At 40.4% G+C, this 13814-nt stretch overlaps 1 protein-coding gene across 8 annotated transcripts in view; it reads left to right on the top strand.

Annotated features, from left to right (window-relative positions):
- osa (trithorax group protein osa) overlaps window positions 1-13814 on the top strand; it is a 521098-nt gene that overhangs the window by 458457 nt on the left and 48827 nt on the right. For all 8 annotated transcript variants that reach the window (XM_070096962.1, XM_053791422.2, XM_053791420.2 and 5 more), the window contains one exon: window positions 7929-8092. In XM_070096962.1, coding sequence (XP_069953063.1) covers window positions 7929-8092 — 164 coding nt within the window. The remainder of the gene's footprint in view (window positions 1-7928; window positions 8093-13814) is intronic.

The following is a 13814-nucleotide window of genomic DNA, read 5'->3' as shown; positions in this document are numbered from 1 at the left end:
ACCAGTCGACAAATATCATACCTATTTTGCTAGAACTCCATTTTTTCTGTCAAATGAATACAAGAAACTACCCATTTACCGATTTCAACTATCCAATAAAGTGGTCAGAAATTGGCAATTTTGCCAATTTCACACAAATTTCAAAAGATGCCAATTTCCAAATAGGGTCCAGAATAAATAAGACAGACATTCCTGGCACTAAAATAGCATTTCCTCTGTTCATTAGTCAAGTCCCTAGGCCTCTGTTATATTTCTTTTGCTTTCCACTTTGAATTTTTATTCTCACAAAAAAATAGAAAATTTACTGTTATGCAAACTACTGTACTAGTGTAGAAATGGTGTAGAAATGGTATAAATAATATCAGCGCACTTGTGAAAGAATATTAGACTCACCAGTTGACTTGTATTGGACACATGGTATGATTTGTTTACTTTCGAACTTTGGCAAAAATCAAACATTTCTGCTACTTTGAACTCAATTTCAAGGTACTTTTCATTGTGAAACCAATCAAAATCAAAATGAGATCGGGAAAACTAGAATACAACCATAAATAGCATACGAAAATACATTGCAGTCGCTGTTTTAACCCTTTCAGGGTCCGTCCCGTAGATCTACGGCTTTACGTTCAGGGTCCAAACCGTAGATCTACGCCATGAGCTCAGCTCACTCTGATAAACTGTGAGAGGTACATTTGGGCCTAGATATGAGAGAATACATCTATGTGGTATGTGTGCACCACATAAAACAGATCCTGCAGCAAACTGTGTATAATGAGAGAAAAAAACTTAAATCATGATTTTTCGATTAAAACAGCAAATTTGCAGTGTTTTTTCGTATGTTTTTTATAGTTGTATTTGCGATTTCTTGGTCTCATTTGATAGAATGGAAGACATATTACAGAAATAGAGATGATTTTGATTGGTTTTAGCACTGGAAATGGCTTGAAACTGAGCTCAAAGTAGCGGAAATGTTAAATTTTTGCCGATATTCAAGAGTAAACAAACGACCTCACACGTCTAATACACGTCAGCTGGTGGGTCTAATATACATTCACAAATATGGTGATGATATTTATACAATTATTACAGTATTGCATAACAGTAAATCTTCTATTTTTTGGTGTGAATAAAAATTCATTATGTGAATAAAAAATCAAAATGGAATTTATTTGTAAAGCCTCAAAACATAACTAATGAACAGAGGAAATGTTAGTTTAGTGCCAGGAATGCCTACATTGTTTATTCTGGACCCTATTTTGAAATTGGAATATTTTGAACTTTGTGTTAAATTGGCCAAATTAACAATTTCCGATCACTTTATTTTGTAGTTGAAACAGTTGACTTGGCGATTTCTTGTGCTCAATCGATAGAATAGAAGTAATACTAGTGAAATAGCTAAGAATTTGGTTGATTGGAATAATGTAATTGGCCTAAAATGGGAGTCAGAGTTGGCAAAATCGCCGATTCGTAAATGTCGCTGACACATTAAAATTCGCGAGAGCATAATTTCGTCAATTTTCCACCAAATTTCGTACTTTTTGTTTTATTACCTTCACAAAAAGATTCTCTACGATTTCATAAGAAAAAATAACAAATTTTTTTTTTTGAAAATTCTTGGACACTGGTGCGTGACTCCAGATTTGGGCCTTGGACCCTGAAAGGGTTAAACCAAAAACACGGTGAGTTTTTTTTTTTTCCTCATTATGCACTGTGTGCTGCAGGAATTTTTTTTTATACTGTGCACACTGACCACATAGACCCATTCTTTCATGTGTAGGCCTACCAGCTTTCTCTTGCTAGATTTGAAGGCACTAGAATTTATGCGTACTAGTACGGCACCAACCCTGGTGTGCAAGCCGTACTAGTACTGCACCAACCCTGAAAGGGTTAAGAGTAACTCAGGTCAGATCACTGACGGTGATAAGGATATGTGTGAAATTTCCAATACTTACTTCCTCTCAGTTTTTACCCAGGAAAATACTAGCAAAATTCCAGAAATAATAGATTATGTAGAACAGGAAGATAATAAACTATGCATGATTGCGGTAACTGGTGACATGGTCCTCAGACAAATAGAGAAATTAAAACCTAACAAATCCCCAGACCCTGATGAACTGTTTGCAAGGGTATTAAGGAAATGTAAAGAGGAACTTGGCATACTTTTGGCTAATCTTTTCAACATATCACTACAAACTGGCATAGTGCCTGATAAGTGGAAAATGGCAAATGTAATACCTGTTTACAAGGCAGGTGACAGGTCCTTGGCTTCGAACTATAGACCAATAAGCCTTACCTCCATAGTGGGAAAATTTATGGAATCAATAATTGCCGAAACAATTCATAGCCATCTTGATAAATGAATCTCAACACGGTTTTACTAAGGGGCGTTCCTGTCTTACGAATTTACTAACTTCTTTCATTAAGGTGTTTGAGGAGGTAGATCATGGTAATGAATATGATATTGTGTATATGGACTTAAGTAAGGCTTTCGATAGAGTTCCACATCAGAGGCTAGAGAGGAAACTTAAGGCACACAGAATAGGAGGAGAAATTTTTTCCTGGGTAGACGCATGGTTGACAAATAGGCAGCAGAGAGTTTGCATAAATGGGGAGAAATCAGAATGGGGGCACGTCACAAGCAGTGTTCCTCAGGGAGCCTGTTGTTGTTCACAATTTACATAAATGACATAGATGAGGGAGTAAATAGTGACATAAGCAAATTTGCTGATGATACTAAAATAGGCTGTCCAGTTCGTTCAAATGAGGACACTAGAGCACTCCAGGGTGATTTGAATAGACTGATGCAATGGTCAGAGAAGTGGCAGATACAATTTAATATAGACAAATGCAAAGTTCTAAATGTTGGACAGGAAAATAACCATGCCACATATAAACTAAATAATGTAGATCTTAACCCTTAAGCTGTCCAAATGTAGATCTACATTTTTTCAACATTTGAAAGTATGTAAAAAAACGTACACCTTTTTTTTTTAACATTTGAAAACGTGTAAAAAAACTTTGATCTACGTTTTTTTTTTTTTATATTTGAAAATATGTAAAAAAATGTAGATCTACTTTTGGAGCTCTACGCATGTGAACGTAGATCTGTTTGGACAGTTTAAGGGTTAATACTACTGATTGCGAAAAAGATTTAGGAGTTCTGGTTAGCAGTAATCTAAAATCAAGACAACAGTTCATTAGTGTTCACAATAAAGTGAGAAATATAAATAATAGAAGTCCTTGGGTTGTTCTTCAACTCTATATATCCTTGGTTAGGCCTCATTTAGATTATGCTGCATAGTTCTGGTCACCGTAATACAGAATGGATATAGTAAATGCACTGGAAAACATACAGAGAAGGATGACAAAGTTGATCCCATGTATTAGAAATCTTCCCTATGAGGATAGACTGAGGGCCTTGAATCTGCACTCTCTAGAAAGGCATAGAATTAGGGGGGATATGAATGAGGTGTATAAATGGAAAACAGGAATAAATAAAGGAGATGTAAATAGGGTGCTGAAAATTTCCAGCGATGACAGAACTCGCAGCAATGGTTTCAAGTTGGAAAAATTCAGATTCAGGAAGGATATAGGAAAGCACTGGTTTGGTAATAGAATTGTGGATGTGTGGAGCAAACTCCAGAGTACAGTTATAGAGGCTAAAACGTTGCGTAGTTTTAAAAATAGGTTAGATAAATACATGAGTGAGTGTGGGTGGGTGTGAGTTGGACCTGACTAGCTTGTGCTACTAGGTCTGATGCTATGCTCCTTCCTTTAGTGGAAGTAACCTGACTAGGTGGGTCATTGGGCTAAGCCAGACTGTGACATGGACCTGCTTCACATGGGTCAGTAGGCCTGCTGCATTGTTACTTCTTTCTTATGTTCTTAAAGAACCTCACTTCACAGTCCATAACCCTTTGAGGGTCAAGTCCCTCGATCCTGCTGCCACTCAGGGTCAAAAAAATTAAAAAAAAAAAAAAAAATTTTAATGATGGTAATGACACCAAAAGTATGAAATTTAATGGAAAACTTATGGAATTATGCTCTCGCGAAATTAGTGGCCTCGACGATATTTATGCATCTGCGTTTTTGCCCACTTTGAGCCCTATTTTCGGACAATTCTAAATGTTAGTTGATTAAAGTCATGGCTATTTCGCTAGAACTCCATTTGTTCTATTGATTAAATACAAGAAACACCCATTTACTGATTTCAGCTACCCAACAAAGTGGTCAGAAATTGGCAATTTGGTCAATTTCACACAAATTTCAAAAGATGCCAATTTCAAAATAGGTTCCAGAATAAATAAGACAGACATTCCTGGCACTAAAATAGCATTTTCTCAGTTCATTAGTCACATCTCCAGGCTCCTCTTATATTACTCTTGCTTTCTGTTTTGAGTTTTTATTCTTACAAAAAATAGAGGATTTACTGTTACGCAGACTAATGCATTATTGTAAAAATGATATAAATAATATCAATGCACTTGTGAAAGAATATTAGAGTCACCAGTTGATGTGTATTGGACGCATGGCATGAATTATTTACTCTTACACATCGGCAAAAATCGAACATTTCCGCTACTTTGAGCTCAATTTCGAGGTATACTTTTCATCATGTAACCAATCAAAATCATCTCTATTTCCGTAATATATCTTCCATTCTATCATTAAGATCAAGAAAACAAGAATACAATCATAAATACCATACGAAAATACACTGGAAAGTCGCTGTTTTAAACCAAAAACATGGTCGGAGTTTTTTTCTCACGCACTGCGTGCTGCATGATTTTTCTTATACTGCGCGCACTAACCATGCAGACCCATTCTTTCATATGTAGGCCTACCAGCTTTCTTCCACCAGATTTTGGCATATGAGTACGTGACCGACACCGGCTGACATCAGGTCATCCTGGTAGCCGAGGTTGGTACTTGTAGTACCAGTACTTCAGGTCATCCTGATAGCAGAGGTTGGTACTGGTAGTGTACCACCACTTCAGGTCATCCTGGTAGCAAAGGTTGGTACTGGTAGTACCAACACTTCATGCCATTCTGGTAGTAGAGGTTGGTACTTGTAGTACCAGTACTTCAGGTCATCTCGGTAGCAGAGGTTGGTGCTTGTAGTACAAGTACTTCAGGTCATCCTGGTAGCAGAGGTTGGTACTGGTAGAACCAACACTTTAGGTCATCCTGGTAGCAGAGGTTGGTGCTTGTAGTACAAGTACTTCAGGTCATCCTGGTAGCAGAGGTTGGTACTGGTAGAACCAACACTTTAGGTCATCCTGGTAGCAGAGGTTGGTACTTGTAGTACCAGTACTTCAGGTCATCCTGGTAGCCAAGGTTGGTATTGGTAGTACCAACACTTCAGGTCATTCTGGTAGCAGAGGTTGGTGCTGGTAGAACCAACACTTTAGGTCATCCTGGTAGCAGAGGTTGGTACTGGTAGAACCAACACTTTAGGTCATCCTGGTAGCAGAGGTTGGTACTTGTAGTACCAGTACTTCAGGTCATCCTGGTAGCCAAGGTTGGTATTGGTAGTACCAACACTTCAGGTCATTCTGGTAGCAGAGGTTGGTGCTGGTAGAACCAACACTTTAGGTCATCCTGGTAGCAGAGGTTGGTACTGGTAGAACCAACACTTTAGGTCATCCTGGTAGCAGAGGTTGGTACTTGTAGTACCAGTACTTCAGGTCATCCTGGTAGCCAAGGTTGGTATTGGTAGTACCAACACTTCAGGTCATTCTGGTAGCAGAGGTTGGTGCTGGTAGTACCAGTACTTCAGGTCATTTTGGCACCAGATATATTCTTCTTGTAGTGTCAATTTTCATTATCATAAGGTTCCCATAAGTGTCAAATTCTGAAGTATGTAGTGACAACACTGTGTTACTACAGTGTTAGAAATATATAGTGACAACACTGTGTTACTACAGTTTTAGAGTTATAACATTTACAGTGGCATCAGTGTCATGAAGTTGTTGTGTAATAATACTGTTAAACATCACCTTAAGATCCTAGTGTTAAACATCACATTAACACCCTAGTGTTAAACATCACCTTAACATCCTAGTATTAACATCTTGCTGTGTTGACAAACATCACTGTATTATCTCTGTAATAAGAATTTTTTCGTAATATTTGTTGTTACAAAACTGTTGTGAGAGACAACACAATAAGTGTGAGAGGCCCAAGACTGTTTAACTGCCTCCCAGCATACATAAGGGGGATTATCAATAGACCTTTGGCTGTCTTCAAGAAGGTGCTGGACAGGCACCTAAAGTCAGTACCTGACTAACTGGGTTGTGGTTCGTACGTCAGTTTGTATGTGCCCAGCAGTAACAACCTGGTTGATCAGACCCTGATCCACCACGAGGCCTGGTCTCAGACTGAGCCACGGGGGCGTTGACCCCCAAAACCCTCTCCAGGTAAACTCCAGGTCTCCAGGCTGTTAAGGTGTACATGTACATGACCGACTCTCAAAGGGTTAAACCACTGAACTACAGATTTGGCAGTATGACACGGTGCACCATCCAGTACAAAAACCGTAGCCCCACACTTGTCAAATGCCTCGGGTAAATTGTCACACAATAACTCCAGGTAATTATACTGGTTTTTGGGAAGCACAATGAGTTCACCAACACACTGAGCACTGAAACACCCCCAAACCATGAACGAGTCTGGATGTTTGGTGGTCCCACAGGTTTTGCGTGGGTCTAGTGGGTCACTACCTCTGGGCCGGTACACATGTCCCCCACAGTTACAGGTATTGGTGAAGGTTGCTTCATCACTCCAAAGTATTTTAGACCACAGTTGACGATTCCAGAGAAGATACTTCTTTGCATAATCCAGCCTACGTTTCTTCTGTGGTTCAGAGAGGATCAGTTTCTTAACCTGGCGGTGACTAGCTGAATTCTGATATACGTCTGTTAACGGTTTTTACAGACACCTCTGAGAGAAGATGTCGGTTCTTTTCTTTCAATTCTCTAGCAGTTATCTTTGGTGTACTCTCTAACTGCTTCTTAAATAACACAGTTACGGTATGAACAAATGCCTTCTTCAACGGACCAGGTCGAGGTTTGGCAGACAGTAACTCGACACTGCCACCAGCCTTGAAACACTGCATGCAGTTCCTCACTGAATGCTCACACACACACCAACATTCTCCACTTTTTCTTTCGTCTGGTGCCCAACTTTGTGAAGCCCTATGATTTGAGCTATAGTTTCAAATGTTAAAGACTTCCTTTTACCTATAATCAAACATGTATAGCCCCAAAACCAAAGGGAGCACTGGACAAAAAACGGGGCGGATGAGAGAGAGATGTGCAACACTTCCTCTCACCAGGGCAGCCATGTGAGCACTGAGGAGTCGCTGTTGAGTGTGGTGGCAGGCCGTGACGTCATGCTAATGGCTGCTACCCAGCATAATGCACTGACTAATAAAGACTTCCCCTGTATGGTAGGCCTTTGATTTTTGTCACTGCATTATGCTGGGGTGCTCACCTGGCTTAATACCGTGACTAGTACTGTACATAATTTTTTTTTTTTTTCAACAAGTCGGCCGTCTCCCACCGAGGCAGGGTGACCCAAAAAAAGAAAGAAAATCCCCAAAAAGAAAATACTTTCATCATCATTCAACACTTTCACCACACTCACACATTATCACTGTTTTTGCAGAGGTGCTCAGAATACAACAGTTTAGAAGCATATACGTATAAAGATACACAACATATCCCTCCAAACTGCCAATATCCCAAACCCCTCCTTTAAAGTGCAGGCATTGTACTTCCCATTTCCAGGACTCAAGTCCGACTATGTGAAAATAACCAGTTTCCCTGAATCCCTTCACTAAATATTACCCTGCTCACACACTGTACATAATTATACTTAGATAATATAAGTATTAATAAGGTCTTTTCTTTTTTTTTTTTTTTTAGGATGGCGTCCAAATAACCAATACGGTGGATACACCGGTCAGAACCAACCTGGTCCCCCACAACAACCGTGGAGTCGGCCCAATGACTCTACACCTCCTGGAGCCCCGTCCTCACAGTGGAGTCAACCTCGGTTTCCAGGTTCACAACCTCAGTATCCAGGAGCGGTGAGTGCAGTTGTTGTTTCCTTCTCTTTCTCAAGTATTTTTACCAGTTTTGCTCAAAGGAGAGCGATCAGGTTTTCTGGAGTGTTCTGCAGTTTTTGTATGGAAATACAATCTTTTCGTATATTCTACTGTCCATTAGAAAAGTTGAATAGATTCTGTATCCAGATGTGAAAACTAGAAATGTAAGTAAACCCTCCATATAATCAACATGGTGAAAGTTTTTCTTTTTCGGGCCACCCTGCCTTGGTGGGAATCGGCCAGTGTGATAATAATAATAAAAAAAACAGACTTTTAAAATAATGGGCAGAACCTGCTAGGTAAATATTTTTTAATGTAGTTTTCAATATAACTAAGTTGTTTGTCGTTTACTCTATTTATAGTGTTTAAACCCATTATTTGTTATTTTTCAGCATCCCCTTAACCTCTTAACTGTCTAAACGTAGATCTACATTGTTACCGCTAGTGCTTCTAATGTAGATCAACGTTTTATTTTTCCTGCCTCCAAATTTGGCACACTTGGCCTGAGATGCCTGGTCAGCATAGAATGGGTCTGAACACTTGGTGTGTGCAGTATTAAAAAATCTGGGACCACTTAGTACCTTGTGGGAGCACCAGTTCAATTGAGTGCCAGGTAGAGCAAACAGTGTGGCAAACACCAGGGATTCACTGATTTCATGTCCTATTAACACTCCCCATTTAAGAGGAAAGTGATGTTGACCCTGAGTTTAGTGGCTTTGAGGTGGATGTTTACTTGGAGTTTACTGAGAGTTCCGGGGGTCAACGCCCACATGGCCCGGTCTGTGATGTGGCCACAAGTGGTCGAGGAAATATCAGAAAACCTCAATAATAACCCATGTGCAACATCCTTTTAATTTTGGTACCACTGGTAGTGTCATCCTGCCAGAATGTCCTATAACTTATGCCCAAAGTAAAGAGAAACAATTCTGGAATGTGTAATACGTGTTTGGCAGTCTGGCTGGCCGGCAGCTGGGTGGCTGATTGACTTTGGCTGTCTCTATCTCCATTTGTCTGTCTGTATCTGTCTCTGTCTCACAGGTACACATAAATACAGTTATACATAGTATAAATTGCCTAGGATAACCCAAGAAATTAAGACTAAGTGCTATACTGTGCTTGTAGATATAATGCATATTAAGCATGACTGGCAGGTAATACGCATTTTCACTTGTTCAGGAATCAGACTTGACAATTCTGCATCATGTGTAATACCTGTTGGTTCATGAATGGCTCTCTCTGAGACAGAAAGAGAGACAAGCAGACAGAGAGAGACAGAGATACAGATAAGCAGAGACAGATAAACAGAGAGAGGTAGACAGACAGACAGACAAACATGTTTATGTGTAACAGTAAAAACAAAGCCAAGGCAGTGCATGATCATCAAATGTCACTACACTGCTGCACTGTCAGCAGTGGAGTGATACTCGTCTTACACCATGCTCAAGGAGTTTCAAATACAGTGGACCCTCGGTTATCGGCCGTAATCCGTTCCAGAAGCTCGGCCTAAAACTGAAATGACTGAAAACCGAAATATTATTTCCCATAAGAATTAATGGAAATACAATTAATCTGTTCCAGACAAAAATATTCACAAAAAAATAATTTTTTTAACAATTATATAAGTATTACATACCTTTATTGAAGACTAATGCTGGCTTCTGGAAGATAGAGAGGAGGAAAGAGGGAGGAGTTAGTGTTTGGAAAGGATATCCCCCTCCATAAGGATTTCAGGTACCAAGTCCTTATCACGGGTTACTTCCCTTCTTTGTCTTTTAATGCCACTAGAACCAGCTCGAGAGTCACTGGACCCGTCGCACAACAAACCTGTCCATAGAGGTCTGTTTCTCGCATCTAAGATTTCCCTGAAGTGAGACAGGGTTTTGTCAATGAACATGTTGCAGATATGGCTTGTTTCTGCTTGGTCAGGGTGGTATTTCTCCACAAAAGCTTGCACCCTAGTCCACATTGCACACATCTCTCTAATCTCCTTGACTCATTCTTCCTCTTCCTCTGAAGCAAGTTTCTCAGCTGCAGTCTGTTGCTGTTCAAGTTGAAGCTTCTGCAGCTCTTCAGTGTTTAGCTCTTCCCTGTGGTCCTCCACCAACTTTTCCACATCCTCGCCACTCACCTCCATCCCCAGGGACTTCCCCAGTGCCACAATATAGTCCACAGGGTCAGCCTCAAACCCTTCAAAATCCCTCTCTTGGACACAACCTGGCCACAATTTTCTCCAAGCAGAGTTCAAAGTCCTGGAAGTCACTCCCTCCCAAACCTTACCTATAAGGCTTATGCAATGGAGGATAGTGAAGTGATTCCTCCAGAACTCTCTTAGGGTCAACTGAGTGTCCGAGGTAATTTCAAAGCACTTTTGAAACATTGCTTTTGTGTAGAGTTTTTTGAAGTTAGAAATGACCTGCTGGTCCATGGGCTGGAGGAGAGGAGTGGTGTTAAAAGGCAAGAACTTTACTTTTATAAAGCTGAAGTCCCTAAACACCTGGTCTTCCAAGTCTGGAGGATATGCAGGAGTGTTGTCCAGTACCAGGAGGCACTTGAGTGGCAATTTCTTTTCCAGGAAATATTTTTTCACACTTGGGCCAAACACATCATTAACCCACTCTTTGAAAAATTGCCTTGTGACCCATGCTTTATGATTAGCTTTCCAAATCACACCCAATATATTCTTGAACACACTGGGATTTTCTGAGTGATACACCAGTAAAGGCTTCACTTTAAAATCCCCACTAGCATTACCACACAACAGAAGAGTAAGCCTGTCTTTCATAGGCTTGTGTCCTGGCAGAGAGATAAGTACAGGATAATATATACCTGAAAGGTACTCGAGGGCTTGGTCCCAAATCTGCACACTGCCATAACAACATACTGGAGTGAGAGATATGGGAGGAAGTGTAAAATAAACCCAGTGAGGAGCAGGGGTGTGGTGGGGACAATAAGGGAACACTGTATCAACATCCGGGGTCCCAGACTTTTCAACATCTTACCAGAAGATATCAGAAACACTGCTGGAACAAGTGTAGAAGCCTTCAAGAGGAAACTGGACAAGTATCTTCACCAGGTGTCAGATCAACCAGGCTGTGATGGATATGTGGGGCAGCGGGCCTCCAGCAGCAACAGCCTGGTTGACCAGGCAAGCACCAGACGAGCCTGGCCCATGGCCAGGCTCAGAGAGTAGATAAACTCTCGAAGCTCTTCAAAGGTGATGTAGGTCCTAGTTGGCATTTTCTTCCAAAACAGGCTTATTTCTTCACAACTGAACACTTGTTGGGGTTCGAATCCTTCAGTCTTTATGTACCCCTGGAATTCCTGCATGTACTTTTCAGCCGCACATTTGTCAGAACTTGCAGCCTCCTCATGCCTTACAACACTCTGTATGCCACTATGCTTCTTAAATCTCTCAAACCAGCCTTTGCTGGCTCTAAATTCACTACCAGCAGCACTTGTTCCAGGAGTTTTCTGTAGAAGATCCTCATGTAACTGCCTTGCCTTTTCACAAATAATAGATTCCACAGCACTGTCTCCCACTAATTCTTTTTCCTTACTCCACGAAAATAACAACTTTTCCATCTCTTCCATTATTGGTGACCTTTGCTTCGTTAGAAAAGTTACTCTTTTCGCAACATTAGCATCCTTGATTTGTCCTTTCTTTGCCAGGGTGGATGTAATGGTAGATTTGTTTTTTCTGTACATCTTTGCAAGTTCTAGCACTTGCAAAGCACTCTTATATTTTTCAATCACTTCACACTTAAATTCCATGGTGTTTCTCACTTTCTTTGCCACAGGAACTTTCTTTGGATCCATGGTTACTTATTTTGCAGTTGCACTCAAAAAAAAAAAAATGGAAAACAAGCAAAATGTTTGGATGTATGAGCAGAAGCTTCCTCATCCACTGAGAGAGACAGCCAAACTGATGCACAAGCGGCCCCAGCCAGCGGACGGGTGCGTTCCAAACGGCTGATCACCGGAAGCTGAAAAACCGGCTGATCACCGAGTTGACAGATAACAGGAACGGCCAATAACCGAGGGTCCACTGCATACTCCAGCATGTCTAAAACATTGCTGGGACCTATAAATATTATATATATATTTCTTGACAATAGTATGTGACTAAGGCAGGTGAAAATGTTCACCTGTCAGTGTGTTTGTGACTATTTGAGTACTATTTCAGTACCTAATATTAGTATGAAAACAAAGATTGGCTATGAAATCACAAGAACTACAGTGGGCTATCGGTTTTCAGATTTAATCCATTCCAGAGTCATCAGGCAAAACTGAAATCGGCTAAAACAGAAACCATTTTCCCCATAAGAAACAATGTAAATGGAATTAATCTGTTCCAGACACCCAGAAGTATCAAGAAAAACAATTTTTTTTTTACCTTAAAGATAGATTTACATGCACAGAAGAATGAACATTACACATGACACTTACCTTTATTGAAGGCTGTTGTTGATGGATGGAAGACAGGGAGGAGGGGAGAGGGAAGAGAGGTTATCGTTTGGAAGGGGAATCCCCCTCCATAAGGACTTGAGGTACTAGGTCCTTATCAGGGGTCATTTACCTAGCTTAAATATAGATTTTCATGCAGAAAAGAACGACAAATAAATATAAAGCACTAATAAAATGTATAAATGAACATTTAACATCACACTTACCTTTATTGAAAAGACTTGTTGGTGTATGGCAGACCGGGTGGAGGGGAGAGGGAGGTGAGTTTATTGTTTATCTATTATTTATTGTTTATCTATCACAATTCAACTAATATGACATAATAAACAATATTAATAATGTAGAAACATGACATATACTCTAGAATGAATAAAATAAGTCATTATGTATGTAACGACAGGGGTTATGTTATTGTTGTTGGGTGTATAAGGGCCACTGTGAGCATGAGCTGTACACAATGTTGGTGAAGGCTGCAGCTGAGGCGGCTGTGTTTTCTGTAGCCCTATATAACTCTAACAACATTGGAGGAGTTACTAGAATCGCTGAATCACTGAAGAAGACACCCTCTACCACCATCACAACCAATACCACCCTCTACCACCATCACAACCAATACTACCCTCTACCACCATCACAATGACTACTACCCTCTACCACCACCACAACCACTACTACCCTCTACTAATCACTACCATCCTCTACCACCATTGCTACCACCCTCTACCACCATCACTACCACCCTCTCCCACCATCACTACCACCCTCTACCACCATCACTACCACCCTCTACCACCACAACTTTCGTATTTTTCTGCAAACTTTTTCTTGAATTATATTGTGTTTCCCACATTCTTTACCAGAGGGCTAGCACTAGAAGCTTTCTTTGGGCCTATGGTAGCTTACTTAGCAAGTGGCAAAAACAATGGATTATTATAAAATGGTTTGTATGACCTGGCAGGATATGTTCACTCACCAAGAAACAGTGTTACATTGGCTGAGAATGGTGTGGGAGGCGGCTTTGTCCGCATGCTGGGCACTCGACAGGTTCCATAGGATTGACGAAAATGGAAGTAATTAACGAAAACAGAACCAAAAAATCAATGAAAAAAGTCGGCCAAAACCGAAATCGGCAATAATGGAGATCGACAAAAGTGGAGAGTCCACTGTACTACATACTGTATTTTTTTTTTTTTTAAGAAGTCGGCAGGGTGACCCAAAAAGAAAATACTTTCATCATCAT

Source organism: Cherax quadricarinatus, chromosome 55 (genome assembly GCF_038502225.1).
Source record: "Cherax quadricarinatus isolate ZL_2023a chromosome 55, ASM3850222v1, whole genome shotgun sequence".
Lineage (NCBI taxonomy): Eukaryota > Metazoa > Arthropoda > Malacostraca > Decapoda > Parastacidae > Cherax > Cherax quadricarinatus.
The sequence above is the reverse complement of the archived record's forward strand: the minus strand, read 5'-3'. Positions and strand labels throughout refer to the sequence as shown.